Source organism: Neodiprion fabricii, chromosome 4 (assembly GCF_021155785.1).
Source record: "Neodiprion fabricii isolate iyNeoFabr1 chromosome 4, iyNeoFabr1.1, whole genome shotgun sequence".
In the NCBI taxonomy this organism is placed as follows: Eukaryota; Metazoa; Arthropoda; class Insecta; order Hymenoptera; family Diprionidae; genus Neodiprion; species Neodiprion fabricii.
Window position 1 is genome coordinate 31,685,165 of NC_060242.1, and position 27,772 is coordinate 31,712,936.

The following is a 27,772-nucleotide window of genomic DNA, read 5'->3' on the forward strand; positions in this document are numbered from 1 at the left end:
ACATTTCATACGTATATATGGACAAATTATTCAACTGAAGATAATTTCAATCCTCATACACATGTATGTAATATGAATGTTTCTACTTGTTGTTGCGAATCTTTTCAACTCTTCCTTGTTCGTACATTTATAAATATAGTATAGTAATCTTTATACTGGATAAATACGAAAATATAAACGTGCATCGTTTTATAATGCGCGTGGCGTACTATCGTGTTTGAGCCAATGCAACATGTGTGTGCACGAACTGTATTCATATTTATATGTATACATGTGCATATACATAATGAACGAAGTAATTGCCTGCATATCATGTACGACTTTTTGGCATATTTTGATTTTTATTGTACAAAAGTATGTATAGATATATTAAATTGAGATACTTAAAATTCGATCGCCTAAGGTATATATATATACATATATATGTATATATACGTAGTATGTATACATGTATACACGATGTAGGTACTTAATAAAATAGAATACATTAAAATAACAATATATATGCGTAGTAACATTGCAACTCAAAACATGTACAAAGAAATAATAATAATAATAATTATCATAATATTGTAGTGTAATAATTTTGTCAATATAATTACATCGAAACAAGAGGTTTCTTCACTCTACTTTCTCTTACGTATTTTAAATATTTGTCCTTGATCGCATTTCTCGTGTGATTACGCATATGCACGTAATCATCGCACGATTTCTCTGTATTTTGTACGTTACACATCGACGATAAGGATTTCACGGATATCTTCTCCTTTGCAGAATCGTGCAACGTGTAAACTACGGACGGTGTATTAGTTGTAATAACGCGTTGCTGCACCAGGCGTTAGTACAAATATAAGTAGAACACAGTGATTGAGTAATTATAACACATAATATTGTATAATAATAGTTGTCCCCGGGACGCATTAAAGTTTATTAAAAAATTTCAAAACCGCGGTGTATTTATACGCAGATCTTTAAGATCTGCTGGAATTTACTTGAGAAATTGGACGAATAAGACGAAAGAGATTCATTCATGTAAATTATCTTACACCCGATGTGGTTTCAGTTGTACGCATAATTTACATTTCTACGCGTACTTTATAATTATACTTTGCGTTGCATTCCTTTTATACTATATTAACCACCATATATGTATAAATATAACATACGTATAACGATATAGATACTAATGGTCCGTCTAGTTCGTTGGATATTGAGCGTGATGTATGACTAATATACGTGCTTAAAACGTTACCGAACTAATAATTTATATTTATAGAATATACATAATCATAAAAAAAATAATACGTACTATAATAACATACCAAGAAATCAATTTATAACAAATTTATAAGCATACACGTGTATTATACATGCCTGGCTTATAACAATCAAACTTATTTTCTCGCCTTCCTCCGCCACTCAATATCTCGGACAAACATTGTGTTATTCCCTGCAGCTATGCGACATATCATTGTCAGACAAATATTTAGTCCGAGGCTTCGGTATAATTATAAATTGATCAACTGGTCAATTCTGTCGTAAAAACATACGAAGTATCCGATTAACAGTCACAACTGCGAGCAGATTAAAACATAAGTTGACTTTATACCTGCTTGCCCAACTTTCGTAATAATTCAACGGGAATCCGTTTCATACTGACGACGATACAAGTTCCGCTTCGGACGAGCTAAGAATAAAAGTAATACTTATAACAACCGTTGTAATACTAAATTACCGAGTGTTAAATTTCACAGACAATTTCACATACATCTATGGCGACTTCTTCGCGCATTAAAACGGCCAGGTGATAAAAATATCAGTTGAATATTACATTCGTATACAGTGTGGAGAAACTAACAAAGCGTGGTCAAGGATTTTTTGAATCATCTCGTCTTTGCAAATAAATTACTTACTTTTCATCTATGTTTGAATATATACGGAATGCCTTTTATCTACCGTTCGCGATATTTTCGAGCATGAAATTGATTTTCACAAGATTTATTTCGTTTATTGATATTGTATTTACAAAAGTCGTTTGCTCAACTGATTAATTTAATGGAAAATTTAGCAAGATTCTTCGTGCGTTTCATTTCGCGTATCATAATTACAGTAAAATTTTTTAGTTAAAAATTTGAAGGCACGTTCGGTCAATTCGGATTTAATTAAAAGATTAATGAACTTAATAATAATATTAATAAAAACAACAATTTCCTAAAATGAATACTTTCCGCTAATGTGCGACTATAGATACAACGTCGACGTTACTTTCGTTACATGCGATGCGATTGTTACAGGAAATAAAATATCTACTATATTATTACTATTGTCAATTGCGAGTGCCAGACTCTCTGCGTTCTTGTTAAACGCTCCATATTGGTATTATCGTGTTTAATTGTCTCCTACCATATTATGTAACTATCTGCATGCGTATGATACATGAAGATTTTGCAGTAGTTACGAAATTTGTATTACGCATTATGTACATTATGAGAACGTGAAACGAGACAATGCAAAGAAGATTAGTGAAAAGGAAAACCCAGAAAAAAAAATAGTAATAATAATAATAATAATAATTGAAAGAAAATATAATTAAACGATTGTATTCAAAATGAAATTTGATCGACGAAAACAGTGTCATAACAATAGGTTAAACTGTGGCACGTAATACAAATGTGACATGACGTAAAGGAAGATTGTTAAGAAAGAATGAAACTGAGAGGGGAAAAAACACAACAATATCGTCGATTTTCGAAATTCATACTCTCAGAATCGAGACTGCGCAAAATATAGGGAGACGATGGCCGCACCTACTTTGCCAATGTGGACGTACGTGTACGTTGTACATATATACATATATATATATACACACATATATGTATATACATGTATAAAGTTTATATATTTATATATATTTATATATATTGTCAAAAAGGGAGTTACGAGGCTCCCGTTGGGTTTTGGAAACCCGGGCTCATGCCGGTTTTCCCGTTCGCCGGAAGCGGGTTGCTCAGGTGGAGCTTTTCTTGGCGTCTCGCCGCCCTCGCCAGGCACATCAGGGCGCCGATAAGGACGATCAAACCGATCGCCCCCAGCGCACCGGAAACCGCTGCTCGAGCGATCGGAGGAACGTCGACGGCCATTTTTAACAGAGACCTCATTTCCGTCGGAAGTTCATCGATTCCCTGGAAAATAAAAATTTCGTTTTGAGTATATTTAACATTCATTATCAGCTGTTATGTATTACGATAAGAGATGCGATTTTAAGAACATCATTACTCGAAGTCTAATACGATGAAAATATTATTATATACGAATAATTCGATGATAAAGACAAGAAAGGATATACGAGCTTTTTTACATCTCTGGCTTGATAAGTATTTAACTCACGGAGATGCGAAATTGCACATATAAGTATATATGCCTATGTAGGAGAGACAGGACATGTAAAAACAAGTTTTATTAACGAGCCGTCAGTTTTATTTTGCGAATTATTATCGATTATTGAGAGAAAAAAAATGACCACTGCCAGACTGTTATAAAACGACTCGTTTTGGGAATTCAAACAACTATTCCAATGTCGACTCGAGTCATAAACATAAAATGAAGACCAAGATAGAAGTCTCAAGGAATCATATCACGCTGAGAATTAAAACACTGGTACGAATTTTACTGCAAAGGTAAATATTGCAGAAAGTATAAGTTCTTCTCTGTTAGTCCAACTCGCTTATCTAATGATACCGTATAGTAACAATCGATCATAGGCTGTGGTTAGTAATCGGTGTACTTTATAGTTGACTACGAATCGTAATGCCTCTGATTGTGAGACCAGAATGATGTAATGTAAGATTATCGGCGTATTAGGCTTACATAATAAGTCCCGAGTAATTAGTATTCGTAATTACCACTGCAGAAGCATCAATGATTTTAATAGTTGACAATAATGCGTTGGCAAAACGTTTGATGCACATCATAAATTGGCAGAAGTAGCTGTTTTTACTCGTTCACATGAGAAAATAATTTTTTTCTGCCTTTCTTGGTTGTTGTTTTTTATTCATTACCGACTGCATACGCTAATAAACCATTCCGCTTTATTATTAATTAGAAGATACTTCAGAGAGTTCTACGAGTGATTATACGTTGCGATCGTTCGACATTGACGCGACCTTGGAATCGGTATTATAAGTAATTTATTCGTCATCGATTCAATCGCACATTTATCGTTAACAACCAAGGATAAACAGTTTGTGGCAAATGATAAGTTCCTTGTCAGCTTCAAGTACTGTGCAAATAATTCTCGCTGTTTTTACAACATATTCATGCCACGGCATTTCTCCTTTTATCTTCTTTCTCTTTTACTTTATTCTTTATTCCGTAGGGAAGTAAATGGCAAAATCTCGAGTCGTGAGTCTTCATAAAGTGAGACCGTCGTGCGTGATAAGGCGAAATTAACAACCGGTTCATCAAGAGCGGCGTCGAGTCGAGGACCGCGTTTCAAGTATCCCACCGTAAATCACGACACATATTCAGAATAAATGAAGAGAATGTTTTACTTTGTTCAACGCGTGTCTCGGGAACGTTTGAAAAGAGATTTGCCAAGCATAATTGGAAAGATGAGACTCGAGATTATCACTGCAATCAATTTTCACGTCAAGTTTTTAGATGAAAAATGAAGTACAAGAAAAAAATCGATGCACACTTTTAAACAGATATCATTCCCGCTTTCCGATCATCGTTTAAATGAAACACGACGGATTAGAAACTGGTTTGAAATCACTTATGGAAGGTGCAGGAACTCGTTTGTGATCGACTCGTTTTTGAATCAAGATTCTTCCAATACCGTGCAGAGTATAGTAACACGCGAACGAACCCCGGTATATACAAATGATGGATCGATCAAGCTCCGGAGTTGATATTATTTCCAGATAATGATCGTCATAAAAGGGGGACATGATAAATGAAAAAAAGGCAGAGCAATAAAACATCGAAGCAAGATTATTTTAAGAAGATTCCTTAACGGACAATGAATTCCTTTCCATATAGTAACTTTGCCGAATAGAAACCTGGCCTGATAAATAAATTCCGCATGAGTAAATCCAGACGAACATCGTTCGTTTGTCGACTAATTTTTGTATTCTTCTTCATTTTGTTGCTTCAAACTTGAAAATTATTTGCAGACACGTACAATGAATAAGCATAGCTTGTCTATGGTTGAGAGTTAGCCCCCCATTCATTAATCGGGGAAAAGATCGTATGAATCATTAGCATAACGGTTAAGACTATTAAGAGGGTTTTAACTCGACGTAATTTCGCCGCAAGACCGCTTTTGTACCATGCGGTAAATAGAAAATCATCTCGTTTGTAAGACTATGAGAAACGCGTTTACACAAAGGCAGTACATTACAAATTTGTATAAAGAGCAGAGAAATAATAAGTAATTATATGCAATTAGGTCAGTGCAAGTTGACGTATCGGATAGATAACGTATATACAACATTCATCGAATAAATTTTTCTCCAGAAATAAAATTTACCATCCTACAATATCAAGTGGAGAATATTTTTAAACAAAAGGTTCAATTTCGTAAAACGCGCGATCAGATTATTAAAAAAACAAATTGATCTACAAAGAAGAAAAATTTTTTATTCAAATCTTCATTTTATTAATTTTAATGACGCAAATACTTTGCAGTACTTTTATCGTCAACCGGTTAATTCACCTTCGACATATTACTTGTATATATAATATGTATATAGGTACGAATTGGTACACCAAATGTAACGGTCCCTACTATAATTTCGTCCCAGACTTATGCGAGGTGAGCGTAGAAAGAGTTCGATCGATAAGTAAAAATTGGCAATATATGATTCGTTCATCGATCCGTGCATTAAAAATTTCCACATTTACCGAAACATCCGAAATGTTTATTTAATTTCTGACCATTACCGTAGGTGCCGAGGAGGATTAGTGTTAATTACAGTGAAACAACGATGGTTGAACTTACGTCGTCGAACCACATGATCGGAAACACGATGTCGGGGAAGGTAGCGACTTGTTTAATGTCGCTCACCTGGCTGACGGCCAGATTTATCTGTACACGAGCCCTGGCTCTCAGGGCTGTACCCATGTTGGGTTGAACATCGATGAAGAGCTGGTGTTTATCAGCTTCACCGGGCGAAATCCCCGTAACTGCCTCTCGCAGCATCGGATCGGCTGTAATAAGAGATGCCAAATTATTCGTCAATGTAAGACTACGCACACGTATTCAACGTGTAATTACATTATGAAGCATAAATGTATATATAATATATGTATATATATATATATATATATACGAATTAAACGAGGCAATCGAATGTTCGATGTTATTTATGTTAATTCTTTTAAAATCGAGGTCAGCTAAATCCGGTGATTTAATTTCGTTACTGTATTTTACAATAAAATACTACGTCGCGCTTAATTCTTTTTTTTATCCATTTTAAAAGATGTATATTCCGCAAGTGGCATATTATTATTATTATTATTATTGGTTTAATTATTGTTCTGGATTTGTGCAGCTTTCAGTGGGGTATTTTAAATACACACTTGCACCTGTACAATACCGTTAGCACCGATTGTAATCTATACCACATATTGGTATTGCTGAGGTTGCATAAATTATCACGTTACGCAACATTCCTGAATCTCGTCCATATAGGTATGCATACTTATATTTATGTATTACAGCCTCTCTATATACCTACATAATATACTTTCATTCGAAACTTGACCATCGCTGGAATTTCAGGTGAATAGACATCAGAAATAATTTTCATTTCATAGATGTAATTGTACACATATGAACTCTGCGTGAAACAACATAAAAAAAGAGACAAGAAAAAAAGAAATCTAACTTGAACTTAAACCGCATCTATTTTGCAGTGTTTGTAAATTCGGATAAATTTGTCACTTCATTAATTATCAACAATTTATTCGCGAATTCTTTTGCCTCGTCCGCAACCGTAAAAAACAGTAATCGTCTACGACGGTGTGCAATATATACCCAATCAATGACGATGTAAAACGCCTATCAAGTTTATAGCCATACTGACCACTTTTATAAGACATAAATGTTTTTATAATATTTTTATTAACATACGTTGAAAAGGTTAAATATAATATATCACCTAAGCCATTAATTTTACGATACTACGAATTTTCATCTATTTATTAATTGCGAAAATTTTTTTCACTTATTAATCATTAACATGTTCATCTTTTTCAAACGTACCACCCGCAGTCCAGATATAAATATTAAAATTAACATAAGGTCGTACCTACATTGAAATATAATAAATTAATATCCGGAGCCAATGACTGATGAACGAAATATGTTCGTAGCACAATATATTCACAAGCACTCATACTTGATAAGTATACTCGTTCATTTGAATTCATCCGTCGCGTTACGAATGTTCCGTAACCGTAAGCATATAAGTATTCAATTCATAGCTGATATATTATGTCTGCAAGTACGCGACTCGTTCTTTTCGAGGTTGAATGATTTAAAAGCATATATTATAACCTTTAGATATTGCTTTTTTTTTAAACGCACCTGCAGCTCAGCTAATCGTGAATCTTTCCTGCATCGTGTTAATTTTGAATGAAATTTTTTTTTTTTAACTGGCTAAACTTACCGACGGTTCGGAATTTATTTATGTACCAACATATGCATACGTATAACAATGTAGCTACTGAGAGAATTTAGAATCGTCTCAGAAGAACGAAATTTCCCAGTGAAATTTTTAACCGATTCCCATATATCGCATACACGTACGTACATATATATAATGTACCTGAATGCCACACGTATGTACGCTCGCGATTTCACCGGTTCGTGACGATCATTGCATGGTATAATATATAGAGTAGACACAAGTAGGCGTAGAGAAAGAAAGTAAGAGTGTAACGGCGTGGGCGTCAGTTTTAAGAATGAGAAAAAACGAAGAATAAGATAACGAATGCAAAAAAAAAAAGACAAAGAAAAACAATATAACACATTTTGTATCTGAGTATAAGAAGTTCTCACAGTTTACTGCAAGTTATAGGCGCAAGTCCCGCTACTTTACAGTATACATACATGCAACTACATACATATAACACAATAATTTATGAGAACGTAGCACTTTTGGATCCCACGCGTGCGAAACAGATACATGAGTTTTGTGTCTTAAGTACATTTCACTGGCGCACAGCTGTTTCTACTTTAATAATAATAGCACACGCGTACTTAATTACGACACAAAATATACTGTATAGTAATAGTAGTAGTAGTAGTAGTAGTAGTAGTACTATTTAGTAAAAGGAGCCCCAAGGCGAACGAGAGTTGATTGTCAAGAGTCGGGTGCACCCCGACACATCCGGTAAGAAAAGAATGGTTTCTAAACCGGAAATAGACGGGTATAATATGTAGAGAGAGTGAAACATTTGTGAAAATGATGAGTTCGCTTGCGCTTTTCACGTCTGTTCTACGCAAGCACGCATGTTACGCTGAAATGATTCACTTCCGTTTATAACGTTTTCCGGGAATTGTATTTGGCAATATTTGACAAGGACTTTGTCTGACATTCGAGCGTTGACTTGTAGACCGTTTCAAGAACGTCCTCACAATCTGACGAAACTCACGGTCGTACCGAAATAATTTGAATTAACCGCTTTTACGCGCTTATTCATAACCTCGTAAACGATTGTAAGGTGTGAGTGCATCTGTGGTACATTCGTTGATATACCATATACCTTAGCATCGTTAATTTCCGTGCATATATACGTGCAATACCCGCAAGCGTTATGGGTGTTGGGTTCTGCTTTCACTACAGGTTAACGTACATTGTACATTACGCCGACGAGGTCGCGTAAGTTTCGCATTCAATTTTTTTCCTTCATTCCTACCTGACGTAATTCAGCCGTATAGGTGTTTCGATTCCCCGACTCACTGAAGAAATTTTAGAACACGTCGTCGAAAAATGAAGGAGGTAAAAAGGTGCGAAAAAAAGAAGAGAAGTGGCTAGACATAAGCAGTCAAGGATTTTCGAGTACCTACACTTCGCAGTTTCGAAATTCGACGCCGTATTATATGCGTACATCAACGATGCATATATCATATGCCAGTGTAATGTTCATTAGTTAATTCGCGTGCATAGATTTCTTGTATATTAGACTTTTTTTAAGCTACAAAAATAACGTAGCGGTGTACGGGAAATTGGCTGCAAGTAGGTCGGCGCCAAAGAACGTTTATACCTTATTATATGGGTATGTACCCGCTTTTTATACAAGAAGGTAGATTAAATCTTGGAGAGATTTCGAAAAAAATTAACTACGTCTAAAACTCAACTCACCCAAGTAGAAATGCGGAAAACTGAGAAGAACCGGCGAGTCGTATTGGCAGAGAGACGCGTTGAATGTTCCCTCGGGAGCGCAGGGTGGACCAGCAGGACAGAAGCATTTCTGGGAGGGAACGCGTGACGGAGAAGCGAAGACGTCCGCAGGAGGAACGAATCTGTATCCAGGAACTCCACCCGCGGTCATAACCTCTTGCTGAAAAGGAGGCGATCGATGAATAAAAGGACTGTAGAATAATCGTAGCCGCAAAGAAAATCGAAACAGTAGCATTGACTGCGCAGTCAGCCGAGTTGGTAATGGGCTAGGGAGTTCTGGTGTCGTAAATTGGTAGCCCTGACGTAATCCGTACGCGTGAGAGTACAAAGTAAAAGAAGTGAATTTCGCAGGCTGAATTCTCGGTCATTAGAATTTAGTTGGAGGTGAAATTATACTCCAGTGACTCTAGCCGTTATTTTGTTTAGCGTGAAATAACATTTGATAACCAACGAGCTTCGAGAACGGGCGTGGAGCAGAAATAAAATTGCAAGCGTGTATGACAGCGGCCATTTTGATTCTGCGAACAATCTTTTCTTCGATAATGCGAACCCAAAATTGTCGTACGTTGTTTGACGCCAAATATTTTCACCGAATGAATGATTATTTGATCAAATGGAAAAGTACGAGTGCAGTACTCGCAATTCCCCATAAATACGGCACGTGAGCATCACGCCTGACCCAAGAAGTCACAAGTAAGGCAAGAACCAAAGTCGAAGACCGTGTACTGACCTTGAAGACGAGGGGCAAAGCGCGGCAAAGATCCTTGTCGAATACGCGGAGGATCGTGTGCTTCGTGATGTGGGGAGGGAATATGCTGCCGTCACTTCCGGCGACGCTGTCGCAGTGCGGGGTTGACCAGTGTCCGAGTCCCTTCTTGCCGTTCCACCGTTCCACCATTCCGTACTTGGTGATGTCGTCCTGACCCGAAAAGATAGTGTAGAGATCCGGCGCGGTCCCGTTCTTGTTGTACAGTAAGCCAAACTGGTCGTAGGGCAGCTTCTGCTCCTTAGGGACGACGTCCTTCGCCAACTTGAGCAACGGATCTTCGTAGCCCCAAAGCAGCTGGCCGACCGAGACCTCGACGAATGGCTTTATCTTCAGGATGTCCATTATCGAGGCCATTGCCAGACGCAGGAAACGCGCTGCGTGTCGCGACTGACTCGTCGCTGAGAGCATCGGGATGTTCGGAACGACGACCAGATCGTCCTCGGAACCAGCCGAGAGCTCCTGCATTTAGAAACATGACTAGATTGGTCAAACGGATGTGTTCGATCTTTGGAATTAACTTAGAGGATGCTGTAGTTAGTGCTTACCGACCGAGTAAAACGTCACCCAACTTTTGTTGTTATCGAAGCCTAACGCATCACTTACGTTAGAATAACGCAGGTAGACAAGTTCTACTACGGCTAATACTGAGTAGAAATATCCAAAACCTTTTTCTTTCGTGCGAGAATAACAACATTCAATGTATTTCTTTAATTAGTAGCAAGGCAGTTAGAGAAACAGATTCCCTGGCATTAAAGAAACATTTGTTTTTCTTTGTTTGTTGTGTTCGGCATTGCATGTAGAATTACGATAGCTGCGACTATTTTGGGTGAACAATGCTCGAATGATAGTTGAAATAAAGACATTTTCGTCGGTCGGTAAAATACAATAGCAATATTTTTTGCAACGAGTACAGCGGCAATTTGACGATTGTTACATGCACACGACTTACGAATACAATTGTTAATAGAATCGAAAATTCTGAACTTCGGATGCAGGTGATCCTCGATTCAGGTGTGACGAAAAAATTATCTTGATACATTTTTTTCTTGTCACGATCGATTTTTATTTTCTCTAATACTCACGACGTGTATTCATTTACATACGTATGCATTAGACCATATCGGAATTATTTATTTATTTTTTTTTGTAAATTCAAGTTGCAAATATTGTTTCAAGTAAAAAAAAAATAATGCTGTCAAAGTCTCGGCTCTTAATATTAATATTTAGAAAAGTGTCATCGCGATTTTCTATTATCAATTTAAATAACACAGGAAACATTTTGTTTAATTTTGGAATTTTTATATTCGTCAACGCATTAGTGTACTGATAGGACCATAACGTATTTTTGGACAGCGTTCAATTCCCCACAAAAATACGTTCTAGCCTTATCAGTATACTAATACGTTGACGGGTTATAAGATTCCAAAATTAAAAAAAAAAATAACGAAATTTTTCTCTCTGATACGTAGCCGTGAATTATAACACGACAATAAGGAAAAAGACTCGTGTAATAATTTCGTGAAATCTGAGTATCTACATCGCCGCAGGTTCAAGGTTCACGGAGAGTAATTGGCGAGAGTAAAAAGTGGCTAGTCATCTACGGGCAGCGCTAATTTCTTATTTAAATTCGGCGAAACTTCTGTCGGAAGAAAAAGTATAATAAACAACAAACTGAGAAAATGTCGTAGCTAAGTTTAAAGTAGTAGGGCGTTGCAAACCTTGCACATACTTATAAGGTTATATTAAGGAAACGAGATGTCTAATTACGGCGTAAGATTTGTCTTATAATATGCTGCTGCTTGATACTATCGCTGTAATGAATTACTTCGCAGAACCGAGTTTTGTTCTGTAATTAAAAAAATTCGTCTCATGATCCATCCGTAGACGTTAAACTGGCGAACAGAACCGCGTGATGAAACGAACTGCAGAGATTTACTGCACGCTTTGCTGATCGACGCGTAAGATATCGAAATTGAGTCTAGCAATTCATTCGCTTCTCGTACGACGAGCATAAACGATCAATTATGCAATTGCAGCCAAGTTGCACGACGGTCATATTTTTTTCCATCTCGGATTTTACCACCGAATATTGCAGGCCTTTAAATGACTCTGGTTATAGTCTTGCGGCAACAATTCGACATCGTGACATATTGGGCTGACTTAAGAGCACAGGTCGTCGTTTAGCGATGGAGTTACGACAGAAAATGTGTAAATTATTTCACCGGTCAATATTTTAGGCCTGCATATGGTCGCCGGCGTGGTTCTGAAGTAGGTGAAAAACGAAACGAGCAATATTCCGCAATAAGGTAATCCTCGGGATCGTTGAATTATTCCACGTAATTTAGCAACGCGCGTCAAACATTTCGCAAATCGCATAACCAATATTAATTTAATTTTCTCGCAAGTGCATTCTTTCTTCTCTGCGTATATTTTTATTTCTATAACACCACACCGACGTTTGTCAATGACAGCAAAATATTTTTACAGCAAATCAAGCGCGAGTTGAAGAAAAGAAGTGTTTGCACAGATCCATATCAAAACAGAGTACAATGAATCACACCTCGCTATTGTTTCTCTTTTCATTGTTCCCCAGGTATATTTGCAGTGCTTGGAAACACAGTCGACACTGAAGATTGCCAAATTACGCACTCTGTTCACGACTTGTTATTTGCATCGTTGATTTTCCATTAGTGGTAGCCAAAGAGTGCATAAGAATCAGCCGAATTCCAAACTTACTCATGCCTACGTATCCTTGATTTATTCCTTAATGAATGAACGATTGCAGCGAAAAATCGATAAATTTTTCATTCATTTTTTCGGCCAACCGCGACCTATTCCAAGTAAAATTTGAGTGCAAGAACTAACCGGGGCGAACTCGAACTCCTTTCTTATTTTGTAAGTAACGGTGTCGTTGTTGTTGAACTTGACGTCAGCCTTTGACCACCGTTGGATGTAAACGTACGGTCCGAGTTCCTGCAGGGCAGGTTTCTCCCCGCTGTTCAAGAACTCGTCGGCATTAGTGACGTTGTAGATGTAGACGGACATCTTAGGCCTCACCGGGGGTTCCTTCCACCATCCAAAAGCCCGTCCGCCGTCCCGGAGGGCGACTTCCCTGTCGACGAGAGCGTCGACGATCTTCGGGAAAAGCGTCGCGAGAACGGCGCCGATTATTATGAGGAGAACGCCGACAGCCACGGCTGCCCCTGAAAAATAAAACGGTATCCATTACAGTGAGTGAGCCTTGGGTTTGATTTAGTGGGATTATGGGTCGTCGGCTTCCGCATGCCTCGAGAATCCGCAGACCCAAGATGCGTGAAATTTTTCACAGCTATTCCGCCTGAGTGCGGCAGCTGTAGGCGGAAATTAAGACGCGGTGTCGGGTATTTAAGCGCCAGCAGCGGTCGCTTCTCCGCGTACGAAAAAAGTGCTGTCGGGATCGACGAGAGGACAATAAACCGGAGATTAATTATATGAGGATAAAAAAGAACAAAGACGTCACGAACGATGTTCGCAGAGCTTTACGAATGTATCCGCATTCGAAAACCGGTATGAAGAACCTGCCTGTATCTGTATGCCAAATATTCTGATCGTTTTACAGCCCATTATGGAATCAAGTGATGTGCTATTTATCGTTAGTCCCACGTTAAATGCCAAGCGTTGTACTACACCTATTCCATCTAGGAGGTAAAGTAGTGTGTGGACTGTAAACGCCTTTGAGGACTGTAATTATTGTCAACACGCAATATCGCTTGGGTTAAAAAACTCGAAACTTTTCGTCTTGCGACATAATGCGAAACGGTACGACAATCTGCATATGTACTTTATACGTTAATATAATGCAAGAATGTTTTGTATAAATTATAGTTTGCGGTTAACCAAAAAAAAGTATGAAACACGCGCCTCCTGCGGTTGATCCGCCGGTTCCGTTTGCAGCGGATGCACGTAAACCAATTCCTCGCACGACTGTGGAAAGTTCAGAAATTTAGGGAAACTTGCGTTTCCTTGTTTGTTAAACTTGAAAAATGAATTTCGTAGCGTCAACAAACCTCGAAGTATATTGCTAGGCCGATAATTGACGAATCATAACGGGAAATTCTTTTACATTTCATGCGTCGCGTGATTTAGAATATAATCTGTTCCGAAGCTGTTACTTTTTTTCGACGAGATGTATTTCATGATTGTAGAGCACTGTGATCAGTGGATAAAAACAAATTTCACTCATTTTCGAGATTGTATTCGGATCGATGTATTCTTTCGAAAGCCTGTACGATATGTAAAGAAAAAATATTATCACAATTCTAGAGAAAACTTATCCACAGAATTAATCTCAACAAAATACTGCAATGAATATTTATTCTCTCTTCACATTCTACTATATATATCATGTATATCAACCGGAATCAAATCGTCAAATTCAAATATCAAATTGCCTAAAGGCAATCATATAGCAATACACAAATATATAACCCAAGTTAACGACGTGTCTTGACGATCTAACGATGATGATTGTTAAAGTCAAAGTGCGCATTGAAATTTATTATTCTTATCCGACTCTACGCTACATTAGCACCGCCAGCTCACAAGGGAACCGCCTAACCCCTGACAAACGGATTTCGATCTTTTTCAGGTATGTTGTAAAGCGACCCAACCATAGTACCAGGCTACCGGCATTTCCTTCATTACCGCCTGGTTTTCGAGAAAATTGAGTGTGAAGTTCGACGCGTACTTTATACCTAAGTATATGTGTAACGTTCGCCGATCCTCGAATCAGCGAATGTAGCGCAGTTGGCTAGGTTTACCGATCGCCCATCGGCAATCCGAGGTTCAAATCCCACTCTGGGCGAGTTTTTTTTTTTTTTTTTTTCTTTATTCACGGTGCAAAATATTACTTTACAAATTTGACAATGCAAAATTATTTAATAACGCCAAATAACCTTTGCGTTAAAAATCACTTTCGTCGCTAAATAAATTACAATCACGTAGTTTATGTCGAAAAATTAATTTTCATCGATTACGATTGCACGTGTTACATTCATTATTCACTGTCAGTATCATTGGTATCGCTTGCTCCACAGAATTCTGGGTGATATACAGCAAAGGACTACGGAACACCACGCACATTTTATAAAACCGACCGCCTTGCACGCATATGGTTCACGCCAATCAGCTCATCCACAGTGATAACTTGTCTTTCCGACAGCATGTGAACAATTTCTTTCTAAATAGCATCTCCCATCGCAATGTGAATTGGCGGAAATTTCGTTGGGTTGGTTAGTTTACCCTTCGTTCCTTCGTTGATGTCATTGCTGTCTTATGTTTCGGATACAGAAATTAGAGCACTAACTTGCCCCTCCATCGCACACTCTGATATGACATCGCTCATTGGTTCGGAACAAGACTAGACGTTTCATCGGAGAAAATTCGTTGTGGTCAAAGATTAGGGAACAAATAGCAAGGACGTCGAGGGACAAGCCAATCCACGTAGCAAACTTTCCGTCAAATATTTGAAATTTGAACTGCCAACGGAATACTGCTATCGTATACTCTGTATTTCCATCGTTCCGGAAATTCACTCCAAATGTTTATAATGCAGCACGCGTAATCGTAATCGATGAGAATAAATTTTTCGATATTAAGTACGTGATTGTAATTTATTTAGCAACGAAAATGGTTTTTAACGCAAAGGTTATTTGGTATTATTAAATAATTTTTCATTGGCGAATTTATAAGGTGATACTTTGTGCCGTGAATAAAGAAAAAAAAAAACTCTACCCGAGTTGTCAGGGGTTAGGCGATCCCTCGACGATCTCGTGAATCACCTCGTAATGTGCAGAATTATATTTTCTCGCTAATTTGTACAAATGTAGAGAGAATATACAGCGACAAGAGTCTCACAAGATTTCGAATTTCCGTGCGTCTGAGATTTCACCTCAATAATTCTCCTCGACAATTCTATTTGTTTGTTTCTCTTTTTCCTTCATCTCGAATTCATCACGGATATATGTATAGTGCCTCTGAACATTCGTCCGTAGCCGATGGTATTTACAATGACAATAATAACGGCATAGAAAGGGGTAGGAAAAAAATAAAAAAAAAATAAATAAGCCGTAAACAAGAGTTGTAATTAAAAGAAAAGAGAGAAAAAGTCATCGATAAGCGATACGCTCGAATTTCTCTCACAATCAAACGTCGCGTGATCGACATCGACGACGCCGCGACGATTCGGTTCGTTTACTGCTGCTGCACACCTGCATAATAATTTTCTTGGATTTCAATCAATATTATACCGTGTCTATACTTTTTGCCGTTCGTAATTATCTCCGTAGCCTTGGCGGCGGCGGCGGCGGCAAGAGTGAAGGTACCCAGGTGGATGAAATATACCTGGTGAGAGTCCGTTTCAACGAATGTTGAAAAACTACATTCGACCGTTTAAACAGGCACATACAACATATACCTAAAAGCTGCGTACACGCGCGATTCCAGCAGCTAGCCGCATTTTCGACGACGAGTCAATCGGTTGTAGGATTGAAGAGAAATAAAAATGTCACATTTATTTTACACTCAATTTCAGTGAAAGTAAAATCCAGAATAATATAAGCAGCAGCAGCAGCAGCAGCGCCGATAATCCGATGGTGATTGCCGAGTTTTCTACCGCGAAATTGCCTCATTTTTGAAAAGCTAGCAGTATTCACGCTACACTGCTGGAGAATTTACTTTCTGTAAACTTAAAATCAACGCGATGAACGTATACGCAAGTCGTAACGATAAGACTGCACGTAACGTAACCGGGATCGAGAACAATGCTCGAGTGATTCCCGCGGAGCTGCGATTCGCACAAAGTTGTAAGCGTTTTTAATGGAAAATTGCGAAATCAACGAATTAACCGAGTATATTTATTGCACAACGGGAAAAATGTACGGTCAAATTTGAACTATGGTTTGTTTGTTTCTATATTTTTCTTTAAATTATTTGTACGCATTGTTTGTTGGTTAATTATTTTACGCATATTTGGAACTATCGAACAATTTTCAGATAGCTCATACTAGTCGTAGAGAGTAGCGGAAAGAACTAAATATAAGTAAAAAAAATTTAGGGCAATTTCGCTGCAACTGAATTCAGCGTATGCTAATCGAATCGAGGAAAATTAAAATGGTTCAACGTTACTTGTTGTTAACGAAAAGGAATAAACATTCAAACTGAAAATTCTTTTAATTTCGAATACTTACGAGTTCGGAATCTTATGCAAAATATAATCTAATCGCGCATATTTAGCGTGAGTAGCGGAAAGCATTATACCTCGAGTGATGTGAGCTACTTTCAACAATTTTTACTTTCTAACGAGTACTGTAATATTGAAGTATAGTATAGTTAATCCTCTCAAGTTGTGCAGCAGCTCGCGGGGGGCATTCATGAGAAAGCTTTCAACTAGCTCTCGACTGATTCTGCGTAAGTACAGCTGCATTATATTCCGCACGTATTCTTTGAATATATAATAAAGTCGAATTCTCCCGCGCATTTATTTCATGCTTGAGAATTCGCAAGAGATAATCACAAATTGCGGTATATAATATGTACCGGAAATGCACACCGGAATATGCGTATACATTTATTTTCCATTCAGTACGAGCGATTAACAGCATGTAAAGTATAATACGTATCGTGGATCGATTAGGGATTTAAGTGCAGATGTGCAGACGCGTGATGCAAATGTAAATAAGCTGTAATAGTTTATACAGGTATAAAAAATCCCGCATTTAATATGAATACGTATGTTTACATATGTGCGTTACAGCGACTTTTTCAACCGCATTGACGAAAAGTTCTCCCAGCAAAGCATCTTCGATAAAAATAATCCATTTTCGCAGCGCATAATATATTTGACAGTGCGATTTCGGCTGCACACATAAATTTAATCAAAGATTGCTGGTTATGGAAAATACGATATTAATGTACCACGTTATATATTCAACAGATACCATTGGCATTAAATTTACACAATACTCGATTCAAGGGGTCCGCACGATCGCTCTTAAATTGCATAATGCATAATTATCATTTCGCTTTCCAATCAGTGAAAAATTCCAGTTTTAGCGTAAAAACGCTCATTTTATTCGTTGTATATTTTTAAATGTCCCGAGATTCACAAATATGTAATCGGTCTTGTTGTTTTCGAAACGCTGTCCTTCGCTGGACAACTCTACACACACACACACACACACATACACACTCGGCATGCTAATTCACTTTCAAAGTATTCCGTACACCGTAAATGCATCGCAAGCAAAGCTTACATACAAATTGGTGAAAAAAAATTCCGTCTTTGAAAAAACGTGATTTGGAAATCAAACAACTCTTGCAGCGCGGTTCGATTACTCGCTGCACGCAGATGTAAATTTATTTTTAATCCGAGTGTTATAAAACTATACAGGTATATAACACGAGCATATAACCGAATTTATTTACCGCGACACGTACACTTCATTGTTTATATTTATTTTTTTTTCTTCGATTCCTTTTTTTCTCACTGTCACAAAATTGAACTGCTAAAATAAATTGGGGAACGGCAGAGCTGGAAACTCGGCAAAGATGCGGCTGATCCGAGTAATTACGATGGATAAATGAAAGGTTTTATCCTGTGGTTCGTGGCTCGCGCAGACGTTCGGGATCTCGATTGGGCAAACGATGTTTTACGTAATTTCAAATCGCAATAGGATCTGTGCGGAATTCTCCCGCATCGTGTGAAAGAGTGAAATCGATGTTGTCAGCAGAATCGTTTTTTCCCCGTCTCCATTGTTTTTTTTTTTTTTTTTTTTCCGTTTTTTCTTCTTGATTTACAACAGCACCGGATGGATTAGAATCGCGGAAAATGAGACCGACGAAATAATTATCGCAGACCGCCGCCGTATATAACGCGATCGCGGTAATGAAAATATATTTCCTGTGTAAGATGAAGATATTGCGGGGATATGTAATACCTGCAACTGTGAACCGTGCATTCGTCCCCGTAGCCATCGTGCTGCATTACGCGTCGTTATCGGTCATGGAATATTTTACGTAAACTGCAACGATTGCGAGCGATAGACAAGATTTTCGTGAGTGATAACGAGCGGTCGATACGAAAACCGAAACTTTCATCAACAACCATCATTTTGGAAAAATACTTGAACCGTTATGTATACAAATATATATTACGCGGATGTTTACCTGTGGGCTCATTACAACCATTCCATATTATCGCAAACGCAAGGAAATAACACGGTGTATCTATGTAATGTAATATACGAGGCATAACATATTGAACGTTATGTCACCGCGGTAAGTTTCACCTAATTTTCGCTTTTCACACTAGGAATGCGACTTTGATAATGACCATATTACACTGAGACACCGTGTCAAAGATAATAAGTTTGTTTGTTTTAAAACAAGCTTAATCTTGAGTGGAAATTTTTTATTTTTTATTTTTGTTTTGATTCCTTTTTAGGCGTCGTCTTCGTGTAATCGAATTATCCCATATAACGTGCCGCACGCAGCCGTCAGCCGGGATGCCGGTCAAACAGGATCTGATGTAACGTAAAATACGTTAAAGACCTAGCATATTATACGTAGGTACAAGGATCATACGTAAGAACTCGAGAGGTCCACGCGTCCAGTGACCGAAAGGAAGAGGAAAGAAAAAACTTCCATCGAGTGCTCTCGTAACGTGCATGTTATACCTATGCAGGTGTTGTGCTATACACGTGGCTACTTAGGTTCTTATTCAATACGGCCGAATGTGCCGAAAACAGCATTTAAAACACGGCTTTCAACGTCGGGTAATTCGACGATTGTACGATTGTCATTGAATTGGGAGAAATTCCCACCGTACTTGGGATATAATATGTTATTGCACGGAACGAGGTCGCGACGATTCTGCGTGAATGAAATGAAATGAAATATATGTACATATATACGTATACGATGACAAGAAGAAAGAAAGAAAAAATGTCCAGAAAAGTTTCACGAACGACTTGCAATGCGTGCAGATGTAAATCTTAGAAAATTTTCATTAAAAAAAATGCGACACTCTTGTTACCAACAACGATGAAATTGCAGGCGTTGGACCTTTGTATTAAAATACATTTTTATTATAGTAAACGGCTTATATAATTGTCGCTAATCGAATAAACCGTGAATCATTTTTTGTCTTTCTGCGGTTGGGAAGTTGACTGTTTCACGCGATTGTTATATGATTTGAACCGTTGGTGACGAGTGATTAATTACAAGTAACCGATGTGTACAATAGGTTTCCGTGCGTCATGAAATAAATTGAATTTTAATGTCACAGCCGCAACAGCATCGTGTATAGTTAAATATCGCGTATAATATGCCCTGTGTATCAACCACATACAAGCGTATACTTATCGCAATTAACGATCAAATAATTATTACACTAGCGAGGAAAAAACTAGGAACGATCGTGCGAGGAGTCCGTACAGTGTAATTGAGCACGATCGACAAGTTGAAACGAGAAAAAGAAAAACAATAACAAGAAATAAAACAAATAAATATCGTGAATGTATATAAATTGCGGTGGAATTTATTTTTCACCACTCATCGTTTTTCCGCGATTATAAGTGGGTCAAGTTCTTTCGATACCGCATAGATGCGGCATTGCTCTGGACTGCGAGAATCGACACGCTTTTCGCCACGAATAAATCTCGCACGAGCGGTTTCATTCCCAACAGGATAAACCGCGATTAGAAGATTAGATCCCGGGTAAAAGAAAAGATGGAAGATCGCTTTGCCCGGCGTTAAAGTCCCTGCCTGCAACGAGTGGCGGGGAGAAGCAGAGCGGCGTGATTAGCGTGCCTAATTACATAGAATAACTCGACCGGCGAATATCGGGGAATATTAATATCACGCCGAGATGGATCACGCGTGTAACCGAAATTGGAGAGAGGCGGGTTATAAGTCGAGGTTACTGCCTAGAAATTTATTCTCGACGTGGATTCCGGGTATACCGTTATTATCGCCCGGGTAATATAACTGAACATCGTACCTCGAGTCAAGAGAGCATTCGAGTAAAGACACGCACTCACAGATGTCTGTCCGGCTTGTATACGCTAATCGCACGCGGGATTTTACAGTTCTTTGTAACCTGCTTGCACAGTATGCTGCGGCAACTTCAGATTTCAAAAATTCAAGATGGCGGATCTAACATAGCGGACAAAAATTTCGAATTTCATTAAGTCCAATAAAACAAAACTCTATGCAAGAGTTTTCGGAGTCGATAATCGGATTTGCTATACTGAATTTTTAAAAACGGATTTCAGAACCGTGATCAACGAGCCCGAAAACCTCTGGTAATAGTTTTTTCTCGGGAATCGATCGTATTGGAAATTTTCGTCCGCCATATTCGATACGCCATATTGAATTTTCAAAATCCGATTTCACATTCTTAATCACCTACCCCGAAAACTTGTAATTTATGTCAAACGTGTACGAGTAGAGGGATAACTTTCTCAGAAATTAATTAGTCTTTCAATTTTCACGATTTTTAATCAATCTCCTTTTAACAACAATAATTTATATTGTATCGCAATAATTACTCTCGAGTATTGAAAACCAATTAGTACATTATCGGAAAGAACAAAAAAAAACCGTAAAGAAATGTGGTGAAAACTTTTTCAAATATACAAAAAATGGATGTAAAATAAGTGGTAACCATAAGAATACTTGCCACTATGACTCAAAGGGTTAATAACGTCACGTGACCCGACCCCGTGTGAAAAATCCGGAATTCTGCAGCACGAAAATTCCTCGAGGCTTTCGTATAGTAAGGTCTCAAGATCGTTCGCGTATATAATGTACTGTACGCTTTATCACACATTTCATACACCCTCTTCACCGCGACGCGACGTGCCTGTACACATTAATCGCAATTTATTCACCGATATAATGTAAGGATGAACATCGCATAGAATAGAAAGTGTCGTTAATTCGAAACCAATCGCGTCATCTGTTTCACGTGAAATAATCACGCAGCTAGTATTTCCTACACCCCGGCGGGACTTTTAAGGGAGCTACCGACCAAATATGTACAACAATTAAGGGGACACCTGGATGAATATGAAAAAATATCCCTTTGTCGAAATTTAGTGTCGAGACTGTGATGATATATACGCGCGTATATCGTACCTTTTGTACAGAAGTTTTCTATAAAACTCGTCGCTTTCAACTTCGTTGAACTTCATTTTTGTTCGTATAGTATACAATTAATAATTATTTTTCCATCGCTGTTACTAATTGATTTATGCGTTAAGTAATCAACAGCCTGGAATCGTCAGAATTACACGATATCTTTAATATACGAAAGTTTATTTATCGATTCGTTGCATGTGATTTTCTAACGGCGGTGTAAAGAAATTCGCGGAGAAGCGTACCTACGACGCGCACGCATTGAAATCAAATTAACATGGCGAAATGCGCAAAATATATCCCATGCAATGCGATCATGATTTCACAACGAACGTTTTATTTTCATTCTGTGTCTCCTGCCTTGTTGTTGTCGACGTTTCCTTTTTTTTCCTCACCTCTGTTCCCCTCTTTGTGTTTCGTATCATTTGCACGTGACTTACACCACCCGAGGCTTGCGACAGCCTAAATAATACGTTACGAAACATACCGATTCACGATGGTACAAATATAAAAACGCTCCGAGGAATATCCGTCACAGAACAGCGAAGCTATTTTCATTAACCCGTGGAAAAGAAATATTTGATCAACGATTTAATTGCCTCTTGCCTGCAGACGTCTAACTGTCAATTATCAGAAATTGTAATGTATCTAACGATTACTTTTTTTTCACAAGTGCATCTTCGATCGGATTTCACTTGTGGAAGTGGAATGATTCGAGTTACAAGCAGGAAGACGAAATCGTCAAAGGTGTGAAACATTCAGAATTGCCAATGCAAATTGACTGCGTTTCGCAGGCTTATGATAATTAATCGTAAGGACGTGATTTCTACATGAATATATCTATAGAAGCATGGAGGATTCGTCCACTAGACGTTATATACATGTACGAGTAAAAGGGTGATGCCGAATTTATCACAGATCAAGATCACCGTTTGAACTCTAACGAAATTGCGGTGCTTCAATATTTTATATCGCGGTTGTATTTTTTTCGTATTTTGTTTCTTTGATTTCATTCGTTGAAATGAGGTTCGAAATTTCAAAAGTCGGTTGACTTTCACTACGGACAACTAATTCTTTGGTGAGGAATTACATTTCTCCGGAATCGTGCACCCGTTTATAAGTGTTCTAGCTACTGGTGCTTATACGAAACGTAAGACAGGGACAACAGATGTGGAAATTTCGATCACGCATAATGCGAGTTATTATCGAGGAAAATATTTGTGCCGAGTCAGGGAAAAAACTCAATTTCTCAACAGTGGTTCGATTTCTTAATTACTAATTTAGCGCGCTCATCGAACATTAATTTTAGCTCACATTTACTCGGAGAAAAAAAAAAACGTTTGCGCAGAAACGCTTGCAGAAATTAAATGGAGAGTGAAAAAAGATTTTGGTGTAAAATGTACGACAAAGTAAAGTGATTACAATATATATATATATGTATATATATATGTTTATATTAATATCGTAATACTTAGCTAGCGCAATTATATACAATTTTAATTTACGTCATGCGCGATGATGACGGCGTTACGTTGGACTGCAAATTTCATTGCTTATACATATACAGCCAAGTTGACCCCGTTAACCCTTTGAGTCACACATTATTCTGCTGACAATGAGTCAACTTTTACAACAAGATAGTATCCTATGATTTTTGGTGTTGCAGATTACGAATCGGAAATCAGATTGCAAGAATTCAAAACGGCGTGTCCAATATGGCGGACGAACATTTCAATTTTAGTCAAATCCGGTGGAAAAACTCTATGCAGGGATTTTCGGAGTCGCTGATTGCATTCGCTATACTGAATATGCAAAATCTGATTCCACATTTGTAATCAGCAGCCGCGAAAACCCATGGACAGAGTTTCTTCTCCGAATTCCATCGAATTTGAAATTTTTTTCCGGCATATTAGATCCGCCATTTTGAATGTTTAAATTCAATTTCAGATCCGTAATGAGCGACCTCAAAAACTTATAAGTTATCGAAACCATGTACTAAGTTTCTCGGAAATGCATTATTCCTTCAATGTTCACGATTTTGTTCGATCAATTTGTTTCTAACAATAATAATTTACATTATATCGCAATAATTACTCTCGAATATTGAAAACCTGACGGAATACTTCCAGAAGTAGTAAAAAACCGCAAAAAAATATGTTGAAAAGTTATTTAAATATACAGTGGGTATAAAATAGGTGGTAAGAATACTTACCACTATGACTCAAAGGGTTAAACCACGACACTGTTGCGTGCATAGAGTGACAGAGGCGTTAATTAAATAAAAGGAAACCACGAAATCGTATAGTATAAAATTCCGCAAAAAAAAAAAAAAAAATTCGGACATCTCATTTGATGCGTCTCTCGCACGAAGAGCCAGCTGCCCTCTCTCGACGTGAAAGTTTTTATCTTTACGCCTACTTTTAATCTGGCAAATTTGATTCACCGTTTTCTTTAAATTCGCCATCTACTTCGATCGCTTAAACGCCATATCTCGCCTGTCTCTCGAACACTTTTTCGCGTTTTCTCTAGGAAGTATAACAAACATGCATATACATACCTACGTATAATATTAATATGTGTGCAGGCAGGTACATACACATGTATTTTCGTACGTACGTACAACGCATCAACGAGTAACGGCTGCACAAATAAACTCGGACCCATCATACAGTTTTATTCGACTTGGGCTCTACTTTCTAAAATCCTGTGCTCAAACTCCTCGCATATTATATACAACATAGTACCGCATAGGTATATATTACGTATAATATAAGTTCGTAAACCGCGGAGCTATAATATGGACATTTGTTGTAAAAAAAAAAAAAAATGACACACACACAAATTATAACGTAGATATTCATCTACCGAAAGTTAGCCAAATCTTCCGAAATACATTATCTAATTCTACCGTAAAATTCCTCGAAAGTGATATCTTTTTTCCGTTCCCGTTGTAATCTAATTTTTATCTGTAACCGGAAACGGTGGAAAAATTTTCCGAAGAGGACAGAAAAAAAAAGAATTTCCTCTGAATAATACGCGTGGGGAAAAAAAAAATTACGACTTTACAGATGTTGCAATGCTGGCAGACGGTCGGTTTAAACAAAGGGCGGTGACTGACCAAAGAAGGAAACTCCGATCGTCAGGCACGATTGCTAGTCGTTACACGCAAGTCAGCCTTGGCGGAATGCAGTTTGTAAAGTATGCCTACATGTGTCGCACACTCATTACATACGCGTATTATGGTCATTACGTACGGAGAGAAGAGATAGTGTGCACCTGAAACGCGGCAATATCGGTATGCCGTACACTTATGGGGTATCCTGTACATACTCATGAAAATTCGATTTTTCTGCAAATAAATTACTCAGTCAATACCGAGGATAAATTGAATTGCTACCGAGCTTCCTTCAAAACTTAGAAAATTTTTGGTCGAGTGACGTTGATCGATGCTTCTCCGCTCGTTAACTGCCCGAGGAAAGTTCCGGTTTGAAAGGAAATTCCTCACCCCGTATAGTTGAGTGGGTTTTTTTCCATCATATTTCTCGGTTACAAGGTAGTATGTTACAGCTCCTACTGCACGCGACAATCGAGACCAGACTGCTCGATAAGCTTTGGCGTGAAATGAAACTCGTGTTTCAAACCGAGCAACGTATAATATGATCTACATATATGTACTACAGCGTGCCACATGTGAGCGTAACGCAGGTATTCAATGCTCCTGATTTTCGAAGTTGTGCTTGATGCCGTGTATACGTAAGCGCACGATGTTTTATAACTGGTGAACGCGGTTATCGGGATTCGTGTATGTAATATACTTGTAACACGCATTTTCACCTTGGAAATATTTACAGGTAAAACGTGTGCCGCTGATGGATGATTGGGCATAACCGATTCGCGACGATGCTTATGGAGCGATTTTTCCAATTCGGTTGCCACAGCTTTGACTTTATAGACCGTACAATGTTCGTGTCTCTCGTCCAAACGATAACCTACATTTGTATTATTATCATTATTTATAGTCTAAAAACCGGTAGGCGGTGAAATTTTTCCTTCGATATTTATCGCGATTGGTTTTATGGTTTTTTTCATCTATGTACCGATGATACGTATACCTGTAAAGGATGTTCATTGCATAGGAATATCTTGAAAAATTTCTCTCTCAACGAGACGGGGGATCCTGCGAGAATCGTTTCTCGGATTCGAAACTTAAAATATCGACACTCTCGCATTTCGTCTGACGGAAATATCTTAATGACAAATATAGTACAGGTATGCGTAACATGCAGGATAATGTTACGGCAATTGAAACATTACTGTGAACAATCTCGAAAGCTCACGAAGTGTACCGTGTAACGTGTACTGGAACAACTTTATCCGATAGAAAATTGTCTGAAAGTACGAAGTAAAGAGAGTTTTCTACTTACACCATCGCCTGAGAAATCCGCCCTGGAGTTTCGCGCATATTCCTCTGTGCACCCTCATGTCTGACTACGTTCAACGGTCTCTTTCCACTTTAAGAGTTACAAGCACTGATCCCGGCCCGTCGTACTTCGTTACTTCGTTACTTGGTTACTTGGTTACTTGGTTATTTGGTTACTTTGGTCACTCGACCGAGAGCCCCATACGCACGGCAGCACCTCGAACGTAATACGTACTCCACCGTTACTCCGAAGACATTTACCGGCTCCACAGCTCTCGGGATGGAGAAAGTTCCTCGGGACTTAGTGTACAAGTGTGTCGCGGCAAAGGTGCTCTCTTGCAGCCGCCTGTGAGTTACGAAGCCGAAAGACGCGCGCAAGTCGATCCTTCCACCTTTACTCCGATGATCCACCGGTCGTTATTACCGTTGTCGTCGACTAATTAATTCCTCGTCTCGCAGTCAGTGATTCTGACTCCTTTTTTCAAATATATCGGGCCGATCGGCTCCGACTTTCGTCTCGAATGAATGAATAAATTTTCAAACAGCTTCGATGTTTACTGCGTCGGTTGCCTGGCGTTTGACGGTTGTTTGTTAGCTCGCTCCCTTTTGTTCTTCCCAAACGAACCCCTGTTTTTATTATCCCGGTCTTCGGGCACCCGCGATCCTTTGCCCAAAGTTTTCTTTCCTTCCTCCCGCGCAATCGAGACTGGAAAGCGAGCGATCGGAACGACGGCGGCCCGGACACTAGATAGCCACGGGCTGCTCAGGTGAACAATTTGCCGTCTCCTCCCTTCCACCTGACGACTTGCTCCTCCTCTTCTTTCTCTTTTTCTCCGCACAGCACTCTACGCTCGAAGCTACCAGGGCACAAATTGGTAGGTATGTATGTGGCTCTTGTCTCGGTGAATCGACGCGATCGGGGTGTTCGTGTGGACGTCTACATGCAGCGACGCTATTCCAAAGGGTGCGGATGATTGATCAGGCATCGGAGAAACT

The 27,772-nt window shown here is 38.5% G+C and overlaps 1 protein-coding gene across 1 annotated transcript; it reads right to left on the minus strand.

Moving 5' to 3' along the window:
• Positions 1–487: 487 nt before the first annotated feature.
• Positions 488–27,533, minus strand: LOC124180251 (scavenger receptor class B member 1). The gene is made up of 6 exons (XM_046565539.1): positions 26,781–27,533; positions 13,045–13,382; positions 10,141–10,638; positions 9,372–9,570; positions 6,002–6,210; positions 488–3,182 (listed from the first exon to the last, which is right to left on the minus strand). The coding sequence occupies exons 1-6, from the start codon at positions 26,836–26,838 to the stop codon at positions 2,937–2,939; spliced, it is 1,548 nt and encodes a 515-aa protein (XP_046421495.1). The 5' UTR covers positions 26,839–27,533; the 3' UTR covers positions 488–2,936.
• Positions 27,534–27,772: the final 239 nt, after the last annotated feature.